This window comes from Portunus trituberculatus, chromosome 14 (genome assembly GCF_017591435.1).
Source record: "Portunus trituberculatus isolate SZX2019 chromosome 14, ASM1759143v1, whole genome shotgun sequence".
Classification (NCBI taxonomy): Eukaryota; Metazoa; Arthropoda; class Malacostraca; order Decapoda; family Portunidae; genus Portunus; species Portunus trituberculatus.
In genome coordinates this window covers 3,779,622-3,801,277 of record NC_059268.1, presented here as the reverse complement: position 1 = coordinate 3,801,277, position 21,656 = coordinate 3,779,622, and the positions used below count along the sequence as shown (strand labels likewise).

At 36.6% G+C, this 21,656-nt stretch overlaps 1 protein-coding gene across 2 annotated transcripts in view; it reads left to right on the top strand.

Moving 5' to 3' along the window:
* The window catches only part of LOC123503529 (attractin-like protein 1), a 97,059-nt gene that overhangs the window by 48,703 nt on the left and 26,700 nt on the right, over nucleotides 1-21,656 (top strand). For both annotated transcript variants that reach the window (XM_045253368.1, XM_045253369.1), the window contains 5 exons: nucleotides 3,406-3,714; nucleotides 4,343-4,469; nucleotides 5,796-5,999; nucleotides 6,410-6,550; nucleotides 6,883-7,029. In XM_045253368.1, the coding sequence (XP_045109303.1) occupies nucleotides 3,406-3,714; nucleotides 4,343-4,469; nucleotides 5,796-5,999; nucleotides 6,410-6,550; nucleotides 6,883-7,029 (928 nt within the window). The remainder of the gene's footprint in view (nucleotides 1-3,405; nucleotides 3,715-4,342; nucleotides 4,470-5,795; nucleotides 6,000-6,409; nucleotides 6,551-6,882; nucleotides 7,030-21,656) is intronic.

Genomic DNA, 21,656 nt, shown 5'->3' with positions numbered 1-21,656 from the left:
GCTCTGGTTTCGCTGTGAATACTAGGTCAAACAACAATGGTTCTTCTTCCCCACTGTACCTTGTCGACTCCTCCACCCACTGGTCCATTGTATTTACCATAGTCAACTGTAACACCTCCTCGCTCCACTGTCCAGTATTATCCATTACTTCCATCTCTCCTGTTTATTTTTTTACAGATAAGATCTCCAACTAAAAGTATTCTTCCATCTCTTCTCATCATCTTATCTAAGCACTTAATCACCTCTCTTTGCAGATCTTTATGTTCCTCAGTTTCCCATGTCTTAGGTGGCACATATATAACTATGATTTTTCTTTTTTCAATTCTTCTGTTTTGATTGTTACTCCAATTACTTACACCTTGTCTTCACCATATTGCACATCCTCCACACATATATTATCACAAACCATTATTAGCACTCCTCTTCCCCCTTTACCCTTTCTGTCTCTTCTCCAGCAATTATATCCCTCCTCCTTAAAGTTAACATGGATCTCCGCTTTTAGTTTTGTTTGAACGATGTATATTACATCCAGCTTTTTCCTTTAAAATAATCCTTAACCTCCAACACGCTGGGTAACAACCCATCTATATTATTATGTCACTCTTAATTTCTTTGATTCTCCATGACTTCCTCCTTCTTCCGTAGATACCATTTCTTTAGTCTCATATCTAGAAACCTCCAGTAGAAATTCTTTTTCTTACTCTCCGTCCTTTTCTCGTTTTTTTCTTAGCTTAATTTCTTAGCACTTTTTCTTTTTCTCTTTCCTCTGGTTCATATCTCTTTTTATCCTTATATCTTTATGTTCAGTATCATCGGCCAGCTTCTCTTTCCTTGTCATAATTTCCTCCACCGCCACCTGCGATCTCATTCTCACTTTCATTGCTCTTCTACCCCCTTCACTAAATCTTCCCAACCTAATCACTTTCTCCACCTCCTGTTCCAGCTCTTGTGTGCTGTCTGGACCTGTTTGATAATAGTTTTGGCCAATTCTCTCTCTACGCTCTCTCATGAACTTGTTTGGATTTATTTTTCCTTCATCCCAAAAATCATGAAACATTTCCTCTTATCCAATGTATCTCTCACTTGATCTTTTCTCCTTAATTACTTGTATAAGACCATCTTTTGTTTTTTCCTGAATTTTTCTCTTTACTACCTCTGAAAACTTAACTTTTCCTTCTTCCTGTTCTTGTTTCCATGCATTTCGTAATTCCTTCAGCTTGTTTTCATCCAGTCCAATTTCCATTCTATCCTCAATCCCATCCTATACTTTATCTGTAGGCACCTTAAGGAGTCTTTGTAGTTGTGACATGTAGCTTTTGGTATATTGTTTTGTTTCTTTATCTCCTGTATCTCCTTCAATCCCTGATTGATTACACTGATCTTTATATTTATACATTTGACTAATCTCAATCTCAGCTCTGTATTTTCTGTTGTCAGTCTGTCCTGCTTGTCCATTAAACTCGATATCACTGCCTTCATGTACCTTATCTCTCTTTCCATGTTTATCAACCTCTTCATATTGCCTCTTTCATCTGTAAATCCTGAAAAGTCCTTATCCATATTATCCTCAGTCAATCTTCTTAGTCCAACAGGTATTTCAATAAATCACTGATTTTCACAAGATGGTATTTGTTTTGATGTTGTATGTCTGGTCACGCCACTCAGTTCCGTTTCTCTCCATTTTTCTGTCTATACAATCCAAAACTTATTTATTGTGGAGACAGGAGAACCCTATGGCCCCCTATCCCCCTGCACATACGTCTAGGTCATGCTCCACCTGGGAGCTGCTCAGCACATCTTGTCAGCGTGTATTTACCTATTTACCTAGTTGTAGTTTTACAAGGCCTGGGCTTTATGCTCGTGTGGCCCCGTCTCCATATCTACACTTATCCAATCTTACTTTAAAAGTATGCACACTCGTTGCAGACACTACTTCTTCATTTAAACTGTTCCACGTCTCAATACATCTTTGCGGGAAACTATATTTTTCAACATTTCTCAGACATCTTCCTTTTCTTAGTGTGTGTGCATGCATGTGTGGGTGTGTGCACATGTGTGCATAGGAGGGGAACCAAACGAGGGCAACGAAAATTATCACTAGAAAAAGAAAAAAAAAAAAAAGAGATCCACTGAGATGCTGGTCCTCAAATAGGATCCACAGAATTTGCCAGATGTAAGGGATAAATGTGTTGGAACCTGCCACTGTATGAGTTCAAGTCGTAGAAAAGTGGAAATGCAGAAGCAGGCAGGAAGTTCCAGAATTTACCAGAGAATGGAATGAATGAGGCAGCTTTAGCCAATGACAATTGTCATGAAAAAAAAGGATGGCAGATATCACTTTTGTTAGAAATATAGGTAGGGAAACTGATACATCAAGTAGAGAGCTGACAGTACATATGTACATATATATTCTATACTTACCTCCCAGAGATTGCAATAATTTTGTGTTATTGCCATATCAATGATGTCAGACATGTTGGATTAAACATACAGTAAAACTTGTACTTTGTGCATGATACTGAAACCGTAAAGATATGGGTTTGCTTCCCACAGAAACTGCATGTTTTCATAGTGTGATCTTATCCTTATATATATATATATATATATATATATATATATATATATATATATATATATATATATATATATATATATATATATATATATATATATATATATATATATATATATATATATATATATATATATATATATATATATATATATATATCTTTCCTAAAGGAGTTGGTCATAGCTGAAATCTTCATCTTTCCCAGTTATGTCACTCCCTTGTTGCATGATCAAAACCTCTCATATCATCCTGTCATCTTATCCCCTAAGTACTTATCAAACATTTGTGTTTAACCATCTTTTTGATGGTTTTACTCTTGCATTTCATCTTTCAGTTTCAGTCTTAAAGATTATGAATGTAATGCTCAAAACACTAAGTATGATATAACTTGCCCATTTAAACTGTATTCAATGTATTATTTATTCTCTTTGTTTTTCATTCTCACTATAATTTTCTTGTCAATCAATCTATATATCCCATCTTGAGTTCATCATTCTTCTTTGATGAGGCTCATATTCATAGCATGTTTCCATTATTGTTTGCTGCATTCCATTTCTATATATCTGTTGCATACCTCACTAAGAAGCATAGTATTTTATTTTTTTATTTCAAAATAGCTTCAAGATTTTGAAAGATGTTGCTCACCATGCTTCATGTATTCTCATCTACTTATTTATAAGTTAAATTGATAACTTGAGTGTAGCAGAAAAGAAAAAAAAAATATAATGGAATAAATTGAATCACTTTATCAAATTATTTTCTTAATATTGTAAATGTTTGCTCCTAATAGACTAGATTACTCAGTTAATATATCTTCAATTGCTTTGAAACAGGGAGTGGGCAGTGTGGATGGTTGTGAAGAGGACAGTCTCAGATCTCACTGTAAGTCTCTTAAGACCTGTAAGCTGTGCCGTGCCCACCAGCACTGTGATTGGCAAGAACAAATGTGTGTGGTGGCCCGCAATAGGACAACCTCATCAGAGCACCTGGAAATATCTGGAGAAAACATTCTAAGTACTCCTCCCATTGACCAGCAAGACCACCATTCTTCAATAAATGGTGGTACACGGAATGCTCTCCACCCACACAAGCCCTGTGAGGCCACCTGTGCTGAGAGACTTACATGCTCCAAGTGCACTGAGGTAAACTTTTTTTTTTTTTTTTTTTTTTTTTTTTTTTTTGCCTACTTGCTAGTAATAACTTGTCTTATTAGAATATGAAAAAGATATATGCATGTGGATCTTTAGATATTTTTTGTCAGGAATCAGGATTTTTTCAGGATCTTTATATCTAAATTCATTGTTTGTTAATACTATAAAATGTCCATCTGTCTGTGATATTAGATATCCTTACTACTTGGTATTTAGAAAACATGACATTCACATACAGTTTGCAGTTGCTATCTGACCTCTCATAATAGTACTGCCACATTGCTCAAAGGATGTTTCTGGGATCTGATTACCACTTTTAATAAAGATTTATGTCACTGTCACACAAGAAATTAATATAGAAAACTGAAAAAAGAAAAGACAGATACATGTGTGAAATTGCTGTCTTTTGGATCTATAGATTGTGAAAAATGGTTAGTAACTTACTAAAAATAACATTATCATATTTTTCAGTTTTTCTGTGTAATTCTGTATTTCTTTTGCTTTTTTTACTTTGATAAAAATAAGATTTTCATGGCTTCCACTTGAACCACTAAAATAATCCATATATGAGTAGGATAAAGATTATTAATTTATTCATTCAAATTTTGTGCCTTCACAGAGCACATGTATGTGGTGTTTCAACCAGCAACGCTGTGTCAACAACAACTCCTACTTGGTCAGTTTTCCTTACGGCCAGTGTAGGGAATGGACCACAGAAACCAAGAAGTGCATGGATCTCAAGCAAGGTATAGAAGAGACTAGATATGTAATGGACTGCACACTGAATTTATAAATGCATCTTGAACTTGAAAAGCTACATAAGATAGTATCAGGTTATAATGTGTAGGCAGACAACCATCAATCACTTAGATATTACCATACATTTGTAAGGTATTTGAACTATTGTATATTTAATATGCACTGTTTATTATTTCTCACTGTTAAAAGCAATAGGAGAAGACCCAAACTGATGAGTTTTCAGTGTTCGCCTGCTGGTTTAATTCAGGAGAGTGTCAGCATCGTTTTGTGGTACTGAGTTGTCATTATTATGATGTATCTATTGATTTACCATACTTTTACTCCTTTCAGTATTTTTCTATTTTTATTTTAGCATGATATTTCTTTATAGATACTTGAGTTTATACAACACATTATTATATAGAGCAAAATGTAGTTGGCTGATGTACGAAGCTCTTTTATTTTTAGAGACTTTAATACAACACAAAACCTTAACACATATTTCACCTCACCTCTGCAGAGGTTAATGCTTCACAGAGAAAGTGTAGAGCCATTTTTGTTCCATTTTTTTTATGAGAAAAAGATTTGCAACCGAAACCGAAACAGTCCGAGAATCCTGCAGTGCTTCATCACCATGTCCATAAGTTGTGTCTTGCTATAGCCTAAACATGGTATGCCTTTAGATTAAAACTAACTTGTCAGGATGGCTGCTGTTCATTGCCTATCATCATTAGATCTCTGTAACACTAAAAACATCTATGCAGAACAACTTGTTTGGCAATAGACAATCTCATTATGAAACTTTTGTTTCTAAGTTATGAAAGTAAACTCATTTACAGGGCTTCATATGCTCATGGTTTCCTGTAGTCTGCTTCCTAGCCTAGAAGGAAAGAAAATATACTAACTTTGAATTATCAATTGAGGAACAAAGTAATTTTTGTCCTAGAAATAGAGATGGTATAAAAACACAATGCATGGTTATAATCTTAATTTTATTATGAAACTATTTATGTCATAGGTATGTGTTTAAAAATACTTTAGCTATTTTGATTTCTGAGTATGTGATTGTAAAATATTAAAAAGATTCAGTATGCAGTAGATCACATTTTATGTGAAATATTGATGAATCTGTGAACTGCAGAGGGAGTTTGGGTCCTCTCCTATTGGTTATCTATTGCAAAGAGCTATTTTTGCAGAATTTCTCAGATTTCATATTGCATAATATATTCAATCATCTTATTTATTTTCACTCCATTATACTATGTTAGATATATTAGCATCTGCCATTATTTATAATCATAACTTATGGAAATCTTTTCTTCCAATTTGGCCAGGAGACCGCCGCTGTGCTCTCCACAAAACCTGCAAGAAGTGTCAGGCAGATGTGGCTTGTGGTTGGTGTGATGATGGCAGTAGCACAGGCATTGGAAGATGCATGGAAGGAGGTCAGCGTGGGCCTATCAACCCAATCACTGGAGTACTCAACCGGAATTCGGATAACTGTTCTGCATCCAACTGGTTCTTTACTGAATGTCCCTGTAAGTATAGTACTATACCCAATACAAATGCCTGTTTCAGTAGAGGAATAGATTTATCGTATTATTTATACATAAAGAAATTGAAATTATGTGAATACTTCAGTGATTTGTCTTACTTTTCAATAACTATTACTTGGTACTCATGAAATATCAGCATATTTATGCTGAAGTGGAAAAAAAAAATGTGATTTGGCTTATAAAATAAAACCTTCAAAATATTTGTTTCATATTTCATCATACTTTCTAGTATATGCAACAATTTAAGTGTGCTGCTTCATGGTTGAGTTGAGCCAATGATGTAAGACCAGCTTATCTCTCTCCTCATCCCTAAACTTGCACACTCATCTCATATTACCTCTCTCAGTTGTTATCTTGTTATCATTTTTAACTTGTCTTTCTGTGTGTTTCAGTATGTAACTGCAATGGCCACAGTACCTGTGACAACAAGAGTCAGTGTATGCAGCCATGTGGTAATAACACTGAAGGCTCTCACTGTCAGCACTGTACACACAAATTCTACGGCTCACCCATCAATGGAGGCCTGTGCAGGCGTGAGTGACACCTTTTACTTTGGTTGTTGTAATTCCGTAACATGGTGCTGGAAATTGCTGCCCAACTGAAGAAGAAATGGAGCAAGTGTTTTTATATTTGAATTGTGTTATGGAGACAAAATTAGAAAAATAGTGAAAGGAAGTTGTATTTTACATCCAGTATTTCAAAATAAAAGTTCAATATTTGAATATAGACTGCTTTCTTTTGTAAATACAATATTATCAAATTAATGTGCATGTATAGTAATAATTGTACATATATAGTGCTAAGGATAATATGGAAAGATAACGTACTTTTGGTTGTAAAACTAATAATTGAAACTCAACTACAGCCTGCATGTGTAATGAGCATGGCGAGACATGCAACAGGGAAACTGGTCGCTGCAACTGCCACACAAAAGGAGTGACGGGGGACCATTGTGACCGTTGTGATACACAGAACAATTATGTAGGAGAGCCTCTTCATGGTTCTTGCTTCTGTGAGTATTCAAAATAGTGTTATGATCTGACATTTTATTGTTGTTATGTGGGTCTGTTGGTACAGGCATAAAGCATACCCAAGAACAGCATAAACAGTGGGTAGGATGGAAGGAAACACCTTACCACAAATACTAGCAACTTTACTGGTTTAGTACCACAAGAACAGAGGCAGGTGGGAGCAGACACTGTGTCCTGAAGAAGGCAGAGGGGTTTTCCATTAGGCAGGGCCTTTAGTTGCTTCTTCTCAAGACTAAGGTTGGATCTGAAGTATTTCTCCCCTGACAGAAGTATTTATAAACTTGTAGGAATCTTGTCATCAGCAGACCTTGAAGCTTCAACTGACCAAACAAAAACCTTGAAGTTCTATGGAGACTCGAGCATCACAACAAAAAAATTAGATTGAACCGTTTTCTTTTGCTTATATGAGTTTTTGTGTTAACATCTCAGTAACATTATTCTGTGTATTTTGTCTTCAGGATTCTTATGAAAGCATGATTGTTATTATTATTATTATTATTATTATTATTATTATTATTATTATTATTATTATTATTATTATTATTATTATTATTATAAATTCATTTTATTTATTTATTTATGTGTATTTACCTAGTTGTATTGTACAGGGTTTGAGCAGGGCTCATAGTGTCCTGTCTCCATGTCTCCATTTATCTAATTTTTCCTTCAAGTTATGCACATTATGTGCTGTAAGAACTTCATTATTCAATGCATTCCACTTCTTCACTGTTCTGTGTGGAAAACTATTTTCCAATATCCTTCATACACTGCCTCATCCTGATATTTACATGTCTTCTTGTCCTTCCATCTTCTGTCACCAGCAGCAGGTCTTCCTTGTCTATCTTTTCAATGCCATTCACTATCATGTACATTGTTATTAGGTTCCCACGTTCTCTTCTTTCTTGTAAGGTTGGTAGTCCCATTTCCTTCAGTCATTCTTCATATGTTAGGTCCTTTAGTTCCAGCACCATCTCTGTAGCAATCTTCTGTACCCTTTCTAATCTTCTTATACCTTTTTTAGTGGTCAGTGACCAAACCACTGCTGCATTTTCCAGCCTTGGACGTATCATCCTTGTGATGATTTTTTTGTCATATCTTTGTCCATGTATTGAAATGCCACTCTTATGTTTGTCAACATTTTATATAATATAGCAAATATCTTGCTTATGTGTTTTTTGGGGCTCAGATTTTCATGCATAATCACTCCCACATTTTTTTCCTCTATAGTCTACATTATTTGTTCCTCTCCCATTAAATAGTTCCTCACTAGTCTTCTTTTGCTCTTTCCTAGTTCCATTATGTGACATTTCTTGTCATTGAAATCCAACTTCCACTTCCTACTCCATTCATAGATCTTGTTTATATCTTCCTGTAACAGCAGACAGTCTTTCCTGATTTTGATAACTCTTAGCAACTTTGCATCATCAACAAATAAATTAATATAACTGTTTATCCCAATGTGAATGTCGTTTACATAAATCTGAAACATAATGGGGACTAACACTGATCCTTGTGGCACTCTGCTTGTTTCTTTACCCCAAGATAAGTATGTATCTTTGATCACAGTTCTCATCTCCCTATCCTTCAAATAATCTCTAGTCCATTCTAGCAAAATTCCTCGCAATCCTCCTATGTTCTCAAATTTCCAAAGTAGTCTTCCATGAGGGACTTTATCAAAAGCCTTTTTAATATTCAAGTATTATTAGCACTCCTCCTCCCCCTTTAGTCTTCCTGTCTCTCCTCCTGCTATTATATCCCTGCTCTTTAAAGTTAATATGGATTTCTTCTCTTAATTTTGTTTCAACGATTCACGTTACAAAGAGAAAAAGCCACATTACATGTGGCTTTTTCTCTTTCAAATAATCCTTAACCTCCAACACACTGGATAACAACCCATCTATATTAATATGCCACTCTTAATTTTTTGTCTCTTCCATGACCTCGTCTTTCTTCTGTATGTACCACTTCTTTAGTCTCATATCTAGAACCCTTCAGTAAAAATTCTTTCTCTTGCTCTCCGTCCTTTTCTCGTTTTTTTCCTTAGCTTCATTTCTTAGCACTTTCTCCTTTTCCCTCGCCTCTAGGTTCATATCTCTTTTTATCCATATATCCTTGTGTTCAATATCATTGGCCAGTTTCCCTTTCCTAGTCATAATTTCCTCTGCTGCCACTTGGGATCTCATTCTCACTTTCATTGGTCTCCTACCCCCTTCACTGTATCCTCCTAACCTGATCACTTCCTCCACCTCCTGGTCCAGTTCTTGTGTGCTATCCTGAACTTGTTTGTTAACAGTTTTGGCCAATTTCCTCTCTTCATGTTCTTGTGAACTTGCTTGGATTTTTTTTTTTTTTTTTTTTTTCCTCTTATCCACCGTATCTCGCACAAGATCCTCTTTCTCTTTAATTACTTGTATTACTGCGACTTTAGTGTTCTCCTGGGTTTGTCTCTTTACTGCCTCTGAAAATTTTATGTTTTCTTCTTGGACAAAGCTGTGTTTTTTTCATAAATATCAGATCCAGCATAGATTGTTCTTTTCCCTTCTATATGTTGTATAGTCTTTCACGCTTTGGTCCATTGTGTTCACCATCGCCAGATGTAACACTTCTTCCTCCCATCATCCAGTGTGACTGTTTACATACATTTCTTCCCAATTTACTTGTTTGCAGTTTAGATCCTCACAAGTAGCACTCTTCTGTCTTTTCTTAACATATTGTCCAGGCAATTTAGCACTTCATTTTGGATTTCTTTATGTATGTCAAGCTTCCATATACAGGCAACCCCCACTTAACGAAGGGGTTACGTTCCTAAAAAACACTTCATTAAGCAAATTTTCATTATGCGAACCAATTTGACCCCTAACTTGAGCTTCCATTGAGAGTAAACAAAACAAGAGTGCATCATAGTACAATGAAAGGTAATGAAAGTAAAAATTATGAAGTTAAACATTTAAGCAGTTTAATTTAAGACTAAGTCATTATAATGTACGCTAATGTATGTATGTAGTTAAATCTATAATGTAGATGATCTTAAATTTATGAAGGGAGGGAGAGTGGAGTGGGAAATACGCTAGCTGACAACCTGTGGAATGTAAACAAAGGGCGCATCATTGTACCACATACAAAGGTGTTTCAATCATCTTGCTCCTGGGTCCTGCTCCCGTGTTTGCATTGATAGCAGCGCCATCCCACCTCCTTCCATTACTTTTTTGGTCTCAACACAAGCAATTTAATACACCTTAGGAGACAGGATAACTAGCCAAGCCCTCTCTCCCCCTGCAATACATTACCAGGTTTGCTGAGCTTTGTAGTCAGCAGTATATCCAAAGCTGGAGCTGTTGTTTACATGTCTTAACTTGTCACATTTCTCTTTCAGTTCTTGGTTTTCTGTAAACAGCTGATCCTGCTTCTCAGATATCCCAGCAATAATCTCCTTTAGACACCTAATTTCTATTTCTACTGTTATCATCCTTCACATACTGGCTTTCTCCTCTTTAAAGCTAGGAAATTCCCTTTCATTACTCCAACCTCCCAGCTGTTGTAAGCACAAAGGTGTTTCAATCATCTTGCTCCTGGGTCCTGCTCCCGTGTTTGCATTGATAGCAGCGCCATCCCACCTCCTTCCATTACTTTTTTGGTCTCAACACAAGCAATTCAATACACCTTAGGAGACAGGATAACTAGCCAAGCCCTCTCTCCCCCTGCAATACATTACCAGGTTTGCTGGGCTTTGTAGTCAGCAGTATATCCAAAGCTGGAGCTGTTGTTTACATGTCTGCCTTGTACGACATCACCGCTGTGTGTGTGTGTGTGTGTGTGTGTGTTTACCTAGTTGTATTTACCTAGTTGTATTGTACAGGGTTCGAGCAGGGCTCATAGTGTTCTGTCTCCATATCTCCATTTATCTAATTTTTCTTTAAAGTTATGCAAACTTATGTGCTGCAACAATTCCATTATCCAATGCATTCCATTTTTTCACCGTTCTGTATGGAAAAACTGTATTTTCCAACATCCTTCACACACTGCCTCATCCTGATCCTCTTTTCATGTCCTCTTGTCCTTCCATCTTCTTCCACCAACATCACCAGGTCTTCTTTGTCTATCTTTTCAATATCATTTACTATCTTGTACATTGTTATTAGGTCCCCGTGTTCTCTTCTATCTTGTAAGGTTGGCGGTTCCATTTCCTTCAGTCGCTCTTCATATGTGAGGTCCTTCAATTCCGGCACCATTTTTGTAGCAATCTTCTGTATCCTTTTCAATTTTCTTATATCCTTTTAAGAGCTAGGAGACCACACCACTGCTGCATATTCCAGCCTTGGGCGTATCATGCTTGTGATGATTTTTTTCATATCTTTATCCATATAATGAATTGCCACTCTTATATTAGTCAACATCCTATATGATAGTCCAAATATCTTGTTTATGTGTTTATCAGGGCTCAGATTTTCTTGTATGATCACTCCAAGATCTTTTTCCTCTTTAGTCTTCGTTATTTGCTCCTCTCCCATCAGATAGTTCCATACTGGTCTTCTCTTACTCTTTCCTAGTTCCATAATGTGACATTTCTTGGCATTAAACTCCAATTTCCACTTCTTGCTCCATTCATAGATCTTGTTTAAATCTTCCTGTAGCAGTAGACAGTCCTCTCTGGTTTTGCTAACTTTTAGCAACTTTGCATCATCAGCGAATAAATTCATATAGCTATTTACTCCAATCCAAATGTCGTTTACATAAACTTGAAACATAATGGGGGCTAAAACTGACCCTTAACATAACATAACATAAATAATAGGATAACAAACCAGGGCCCACTGTTATCCTGTATCTGTCGCACAGCGACCTTGTCATCAGTGATACACTTACAAGTACACTTGTACACTTGTGGCATCCAGCTAGTTACTTTACTTCAAGATGAGTATGTATCTCTGATCACAGTTCTCATTTCTGTATCCTTTAAATAATTTCTTGTCCATTCAAGCAAGGTTCCACGCATTCCTCCTATGTTCTCTAGTTTCCAAAGAAGTCTTCCGTGAGGGACTTTATCAAATGCCTTTATAATGTCCAGGTATATTGTGTCAACCCATCCATCTCTGTTTTCAAGTCCTGCAATAACCCTGGAGTAGAAGCTTGATAAGTTTGATACACATGACTGCCCTGTCCTGAACCCAAATTGTCTGTTCGATATGACTTGCTCCTCTTCTAGAAATTTAACCCATTTTTCTTTGATAATTATTTCACATAACTTCCCTATGACACTTGTAAGTGACACTGGTCTGTAGTTTAGTGGTTCAGTTACCTTTCTTCCTTTAAATATCGGTACTACATTGGCTCTCTTCCACTCTAGTGGAACTTTCCCTTCATTTATTGAACTTCTAATTATTTCCCAAATTGGCTCCAGTAATTGCTCTTTACATTCTTTTAACACCCAACCTGATACACCATCTGGCCCCATTGCTTTTCTGACTTCCAACTTGTCCAGTAATCTTCCAATATCCTCTTTATGAACTGCAATTTCCTGTAATCCTTGGCAATCCAGTGTCCTATTAGGTTCTGTGAAGTCTTCTTCTGTCCTATTAGGTTCTGTGAAGTCTTCTTCTGTGAATACTGTTTTGAAGCTCTCATTCATTATTTCACACATTTCTTTCTCTGTTTGGTATGCCTTTCCTTCTTTGATTATTTTTTTAATTGTTTCCTTATTCTTTGTTTTGCCATTTATAAACTTGTAGAAAAGTTTTGGTTCATCCACTACATCCTTTTCAAACTTCTTTCTTTCTTCCTCTCTCCTTACTCTAATATATTCATTTCTAGTATCTTTGTACTGCCGACTATTATAGTCATTTCCCTGCTTTAAATGTTTCTTTCATGCTTGATCCTTTGCCTTTTTTGCTTGTAAGCATCTAGCATTGTACCAAGCATGTATTTTTTTTCTGAACTCTATAGACAGGAACAAACTTTTATACTCCTTCATTGTATTCCTGTAAAAATATGTCATATTTCTCTTGTACAATCTTCCTGCACATAATATAACTCCACTCAATATTAGCAAAATAACTCCTTAATTTTTCAAAATCTGCTCTTGCATAATTTGATCTCTCTCCTTTATAGTCCTCTCTCTCTCTTATCTCATCTTCCTCCTACATTTGCATCTCTAATGTCACATGATCACTTCTCCCCATTGGACTAAGGTAATGTATGATTGGAGGGGGACTCCGTTTTTTTTTTTTTTTTTTTTTTTGTGAAGACTAGGTCAAGTAACGATGGTTCCTCTTCCCCCCTGTATCGTGTTGACTCTTCTACCCACTGGTCCATTGTATTAACCATAGTCAACTGTAACACTTTCTCACTCCACTGCCCAGTATTGTCCATTGCTTCCATCTCTCTCCAGTTTATTTTTTTACAGTTAAAGTCTCCAACTAAGAGTATTCTTCTATCTCTTCTTATCATGATATCCAGACACTTTATCGTCTCTCTTTGCATATCTTTATGCTCTTCTGATCCACATGTATTAGTCTTTGGTGGAACATATGTAACTATAATTTTTCTCTTCTTCAAATTTTCTGTTCTGATTGTTACTCCCAATGCTTCCACTTTGTCCTTTCCATATTGCGCATCTTCCATACAAATGTTATCACGAACCATTGTTAGCACTCTTCCTCCCCCTTTTTTACCCTTTCTGTCCCTCCTCCAGTTATTATATCCTTCCTCTTTAAAGTTGACATGGATCTCATTCTTCAGTTTTGTTTCAACGATACACATTACATCTGCCTTTTTCTCTTTCAAATAGTCCCAAACTTCCAATATACTTGATAACAAACCATCTATGGTAGTATAAGTCACTCTTGATTTATTACCTCCTCCACAACCTCCTCTTTTTTCCTTAGGTACCAGAACCCTCCAATAAAAATTCTTCTTTATCTCTGTCCTTTTCTCATTTTTTTCCTTAGCCTCACTTCTTAGTACTTTCTCCTTTTTCCTTTCCTCTAAGTTCATATTTTTTTTATCCATGTTTCTTTGTGATCGACATCATCGGCTAACTTCCCTTTTCTAGCCATTTTTTCTTCTACAGCTATTTGAGATCTCATTTTCACCTTCATTGGTCTCTTACCCTCTTCAGTGTACCTTCCCAGCCTAACCACTTCCTCCACTTGTGTGCTGTCTTGTACCCTTTTGATAACCGTTTTGGCCATTTCCCTTTCTTTACTTTCTCTTGTGAATTTATTTGGATTTTTCTTTTCTCTCATCCCTTAGATCATGAAGCTTTCTTGTCCACTGCATCTCGCACTATACTTTCTTTTTCCTTGATAACTTCGATTACAGCCACTTTTGATTTCTCCTGTATTTGTCTCTTTACCACTTCTGAAAATTTGGCTTTTTCCTCCTCTTGTTCTTGTTTCCATTCATTTCTTAGTTCTTTCAATTTGTTTTCACCTAGACCACCTTCTATCCTGTCTGTAACCCCTTGCTGCACTTTATCCTGCAACTTCTGGCATGTGATTTTTAAGAGCTTCATTTTGCTTCCTTATTTCTAAAATCTCTTTTTTAATTCTTGGTTTATTCCACTGACCTTTTCACATTCAGTTATTCTCAATTTCAAGGCTGTGTTTTCTGTTACCAGTCGGTCATGTTTGTCCATGAGACTGGACATTGCCTCCTTCAAATATCTTAACTCTCTCTCTACATTTACAAGTCTTCTTATATTTCCTTGTTCATCTCGGAAACCCAAGAAATCCTTATCCATAGTGTCTTCAGTCAGTTTTCTTAAACCAATAGGTGTTTCTATATAACGTTGATTTTCAGCCACATGTTTTGTTCCTCCATGCGCCTGGCAGCCCTACTTGGTTCCATATCTCTCTCTTTATCTATTCCTTGGTTATACGTAATCTAACACTTATTTCATTTGGAGACAGGAGAACACTATGGCCCTCCCTCCCCCTGTACATACGTCTAGGCCTGGGTCCAGTCCTTTTGTAGCACTCTCTGTGAGCTGCTCAGACACGTCTGTCCTCGACAATGGCTCCCTTGTGTGTGTGTGTATTCACCTAGTTGTAATTTTACAGGGCCTTAGTATCATACTCGTGTGGCCCCGTCTTCATATCTACACACATCCAACTTTCCTTTAAAACTATGCACACTCCTCGCTGACACCACCTCCTCACTCAAACTGTTCCACACCTCCACACATCTCTGTGGGAAACTATATTTCTTCACATCCTTCAAGCATATTCCCTTGGTTATCATTTTACTATGCGATCTCGTAGTTCTATTTAAATTTTCCTCTCTCAACATCATTTGTTCATTATCCACTTCATCCAAACCGTTCAACAGTTTATAAACCTGTATTAAATCTCCTCTTTCTCTTCTTTGTTCCAAGGTAAGCAAATTAATTTCTTTTAATCTCTCCTCATAGGTCATTTCTGCCAATTCCAGTACCATTTTTCTTGCCATTCTCTGCAATCTCTCCAACTTCCTTATATGCTTCTTTTTATAAGGTGACGAAACCACCCCAGCATATTCCAATCTTGGTCTAATTACCGTACTGATTAATTTCTTCATCATATCTTTATCCATTTAATGAAAGGCTAATCCAATATTTTTAATCAAATTATATGTTTCTCCAAACATCTTGTCAATATGAGCCTCAAACTGTCCATGGTCTTGTATTATCACTCCCAAATCCTTTTCCTTTTCCACCTTTTTCAACACTACTCCTTCACCCATCTTGTATGACCATCTTGGCCGTCTTCCACTCTTCCCCATCTCCATTACATGACTTTTGCTCAGATTAAATTCCATCTCCCACCTCTTGCTCCACTCCCAAATCCTATCCAGATCTGCCTGTAAAATTTCACAATCTTCTTCACTCTTCACATATCTACACAACTTCGCATCATCCGCAAACAAATTAATATAACTGTTTACTTCCTCTGGCATATCATTAATATAGACAAGGAAAAGTATTGGTGCCAGCACTGAACCTTGTGGGACTCCACTCTCCACCACCAACCAGTCCGACTTTGCATCCCTTATTACCGTTCTCATCTCCCTCCATCTCAAGTAGTTTTCCATCCACTTTAACACTTTTCCCTTCAGTCCTCCATAAAAATCTAATTTCCGTAGCAGTCTCATGTGAGGTACCTTATCAAAAGCTTTTTTTTATATCCAAATATACACAGTCCATCCATCCCTCTTTCTCTTGTATTTTGTCAACCACTCTTGAATAAAAGCTCAGTAGATTTGTTACACATGACCTCCCTTTACTAAAGCCAAATTGATGATCCGATAATAACTTATGATCCTCCAGAAACCGTATCCAATATTTCTTTATCACCCTCTCACAAATCTTACCGACCACACTTGTTAAAGACACAAGTCTATAGTTAAGAGGCTCTTCTTTACTGGCTCCCTTATAAATGGGCACCACTTCAGCTCTTTTCCATTCTGCTGGTACTTCCCCGGTTTCTAATGAGCACCTTACAATATCATATAATGGATCTATCAATTCTTCTCTACATTCCTTCAATAATTTTCCTGAAACTTCATCTGGTCCCATCGCTTTATCATCTTTAAGTTCCTACAACATTTTATATAACTCCTTTTTAGGTATCGTAATGTCATCCATGTACACATTTCCTTCTACATTCTGAGGCTTTACAAACATTGTTTCTTTAGTAAATACTTGTTGAAACCTATTATTTAGCAATTCCGCGATATTCTTAGGGTCATCTACTATCTCTTGCTCTCCTTTTAATCTTTCAATGGACTCTCTCTTTTTAAGTTTACCATTTATGAACCTGTAAAACAATTTTGGACGTTCTTTACTCTTTTTCAAATTTTCTTTCTTCCTCCCTCCTTACCCTCACATACTCATTTCTTGCCACTCTATAATTCTCTTTATTTAGTATATTCCTGCTCTTTTTCCATCTTTTCCAAGCCACATCTGTCTTTTCTTTAGCCTTAACACAAGTTGCATTAAACCAATCCTTTCTTCCTTCCTCTCTCGGTTTATACTTTGGTACAAATTTCATAACTCCTTTATAATATTTCATGAAAAACTCATATTTTTTTTGCACTTCTCTGCTTTGTAACATCTCCCAATCTAATGTTCTGAAATAGTTTTTCAAATTTTCTGTGTCCATCTTTCTATAATTCAATCTACCACTCCTGTACAGGCAACCCCCGTTTAACGAAGGTTCAACGAAGGTTCACACAACGAAATTTCGCTACAATGAAGGTTTCATTTTACTACCATCTGCTCGTTTAACCAACACCAAACTCGCTTTAACGAAGTTTTATCCGGATAATTTTTTTCCAAATTTGAAAGCCCCACCATATCACGCAAGCTGACAGGCTTTTGAATACACCAGGAGCTGCTGGTACTAAGGCCTGCCTCAGGAAAAATCCTGGGGCCCCTATAGAATAAAGATCAAGATCAAGATCAAGGCTCTCGTGGACAACACCCACAACATTCACTCCCCAGTCAAAACATAACAGTGTCAGAAGCAGCTTGTCTTCTCTAGCTCAACTTACCACCAAAATGCCCTGCAATTGACCTAGTGTTCGTAAGAAGACCAGGAAGTCTCTTACTCTCCAAGTGAAGCTAGATATTATTCACAGACACGAGAGAGGCCAGAAAGCTATAACAGTGCTGGCCACTATCTTGACTCCATATTATACTGTCTCTATTTTCAAGTCAGCAGACTCTGTTCAGAAGGCTGGTGAGACCGTATCTTCCTTGCAAGCTAAAAGAACCACCTGAACTCGTGACTCTACAATGGATAAAATGGAAAGCCTTGTGGATATGTGGTACATAAGTTTTGTATGCAGTACAATGATCGCACTTTGTTTATATTCCACAGGTTCTTAGTGTCTTTCCCTTCACTCTTCCTCCCTTCATAAAGTTAAGATCATCAACATTATAAAGTTACATACATACATACATTAGTGTACATTATAATGACTTAAATTAAACTACCTAGATGTTTAACTTCATAATTTTTACTTTCATTAAACCTTTTACTGTACTATGATGCACTCTCGCTTTGCTTACTCTCAATGGAAGTTCAGATCATTAAACTTGTTATAATCGGTTCGCTTAACGAAGTTTCGCTTAATGAAGTGTTTTTTTAGGAACGTAACCCCTTCGTTAAACGGGGGTTGTCTGTATGTCTCATCTCTCCTTTGCTGTGTTATTGCCATCTGCATTTCCATAACCACATGATCACTCTTCCACAATGAACATTTATATTGTATATCCCCACATAGGTACACTTCTCGTGTTAACACCAAATCCAGTCTAGCCGGTTCATCATCTCCTCTATATCTAGTATTTTCCTTCACCCTCTGTTCCATCATATTTTCCATCATTAGATTAAGGAATCTCTCTCCCCATGCTTCCTCTCCAACACCACTTACTAGATTTTCCCAATCCACTTCTTTACAATTAAAATCTCCTGCTAGTATCACCTTTCTTTTTTCAGTTAATACACTTTCCAAACTCTGTAAAGTATCCTTGATCATATTGTCGTATTCCCTTAATGTCCAAGAATTTGTTTTAGGAGGTACATAGGTCACCATGATTATTAATTCTTTTCCATCACTTTTTAACCTTATGCTTATCACTTCTGCATTGTTCTTCCCATACCAAACTTTATCCACATTTATCTCCTTCTTTGTCATAATCATAACTCCTCCTCCACCTTTACCCTCTCTATCCTTTCTCCATATATTATATTTATTATCCAAATTTACCTTTGTTTTTTCATGTGTGTGTGTGTGTGTGTGTGTGTGTGTGTGTGTGTGTGTGTGTGTGTGTGTGTGTGTGTATTTACCTAGTTGTAGTTTTACAGGGCCTGGGCTTTATACTCGTGTGGCCCCGTCTCCATATCCACGCTTAGCCATCTCCATATCCACGCTTATCTAATCTTACTTTAAAAGTGTGCACACTCGTTGCAGACACTACTTCTTCATCTAAACTGTTCCACGTCTCAATACATCTCTGGAAACTATATTTTTAATATCTCTCAGACATCTTCCTTTCTCAGCTTTTTACTATGCGATCTTGTGCTTTCGGATGTCATATTCTTCTCTCAGGATTAGTTTCTCATTATCCACTTGGTCCATTCCGTTGATCAATTTATAGACTTGTATCAGGTCTCCTCTCTCCCTTCTTTGTTCCAAGGTTGGTAGATCCATAGTCTTTAGTCTCTCCTCATATGTCATCCCTTCAAGTTCTGGGACCATTCTTGTAGCCATTTTTGTAGCTCTCCAATTTCCTTATGTGTTTCTTTTTATGAGGGGTCCACACTACTCCTGCATATTCCAATCTGGGTCTTATTATAGTACTTATCAATTTCTTCATCATTTCTTTGTCCATGTAGTGAAATGCTACTCCAATATTCCTTCGCAAATTATATGTTTCTCTAAAAATTCTATCAATATGGCTTACTGGTTGATTGTTTTCTTCCATCATCACTCCTAACTCCTTTTCCTTTTTGACTTTCTCCAGTTCTACTCCATCTCCCATCTTATAGATTCCCACAGGTCGTCTTAAATTCTTTCCCATTTCCATGACATGGCTTTTGTTCACATTAAATTCCATTTCCCTCTTCTTACTCCATTCCCAGATCTTATTTAGGTCTTCTTGCTGTATTTCACAATCCTCCTTTTGCTTTATAACTCTGCACAGTTTCGTATCATCCGCAAACAAATTTATGTAGCTGTTCACTCCTTCTGGCATGTCGTTGATATAAATGAGGAAAAGTATTGGTGCCAATACTGACCCCTGTGGCACTCCGCTTTCTACTGCTCTCCACTTGGACTTCATATCTTTAACTACCGTCCTTATTTCTCTTCCCCTCAAATAATTTTCTATCCATCTCAATGTGCTTCCTTTTAAGCCACCCTTCTCCTCTAACTTCCACAGTAATCTTGTGTGTGGCACTTTGTCAAACACCTTTTTTAAATCCAAATAAATGCAGTCAACCCATCCCTCTCTCTCTTGTACTCTATCAACTATTCTAGAATAGAAACTCAATAAATTAGTTACACAAGACCGTCCTTTTCTAAAACCAAATTGGCTATTTGATAATAATGTGTTGTCTTTAAGAAACTCAATCCATTGTTTCTTTATTATTCTTTCACACATCTTGCATATTACACTAGTTAGTCATACCGGTCTGTAATTTAAAGGTTCTTCTTTCCTTCTGTTCTTATATATGGGAACCACCTCAGCTCTTTTCCATTCTACTGGCACTGTTCCATTTTCTATTGAGCATTTTATGATGTATATAGGACTTGCTAGTTCTTCCCTACATTCTTTCAGTATTCTGCCTGAGACTTCATCCAGTCCCATTGCCTTCTCTTCATCCAGTTCCTTCATTAACTCTTTTATTTCAAGCTTGGTTACTTTAATCTCTTTCATATAGATTGTCTCTCTATTACCCTGTGGCCTCTCAAATTTGGATTCTTTAGTAAAGACCTCCTGGAATTTTTTATTTAATAGTTCTGCCATACTTTTTTGGGTCTTCCACCATCCTCCTTTTAACCTTTCTATTGTTTCTTTTTACCTAATTTTTCCATTTATGAATCTATAGAACAATTTTGGTTGCTCCTTACATTTTTCGACAATATCTTTTTCGGAGTTCTTTTCCTCTTCCTTCCTCACCTTAACATATTCATTTTTCGCTGCTTTGAAGTTTTCCTTATTTGTTGGATTCCTATTTCTCCTCCACCTTTTCCATGCTCCATCTCTTTTCTCCTTTGCCCTAGCACACCTTGCATTAAACCAATCTTTCTTTCCTTCTTCTTTTGGTCTATATTTTGGGACATATTCCCTGACTCCTGTTTTGTATATTTCCAAAAATAAGTTATATTTGTCTTGCATTGTCTTTGAGTTTTCCATCTCCTCCCAGTCTACGTTTTTAAAATAGTTCTTGAGATTCTCAATATCAGCCTTTCTGTAATATAATCGGTCTCCTTTGTATGAATCGTCTCTATCTTCCTTTCCCTCTTCTATATTTATTTCTAATATTGCATGGTCACTCTTTCCCAATGGGCACTTATATCTTATATCATCATTCATTTGTATACCACTTGTAAAAACTAGGTCCAATCTCTGCTGTGTTTCCTCTGAATCTTGTGCATTCCTTTACTCTCTGGTCCATCATATTGTCTATCATTAGGTTCAAGAATCTTTCTCCCCAGGCTTCTTCCCCCATACCACTTTCATAATTTTCCCAGTCCACTTCTTTACAGTTGAAATCTCCTACTAATATCACCTTTCTCCTTTCTTTAACGATTCTCATTAGACTCCTTATTGTGTCATCTATGTGTCATCTGTGTGTGTGTGTGTGTGTGTGTGTGTGTGTGTGTGTGTGTGTGTGTGTGTGTGTGTGTGTGTGTGTGTGTGTGTGTGTGTATTTACCTAGTTGTATTTACCTAGTTGTAGTTTTACAGGGCCTGGGCTTTATGCTCGTGTGGTCCCGTCTCCATATCTACACTTATCCAATTTTTCTTTAAAACTATGTACATTCTTTGCTGACACCACTTCCTCACTCAGACTGTTCCAAGTCTCATCACATATTTGCGGGAAACAAAATTTTTTAACATC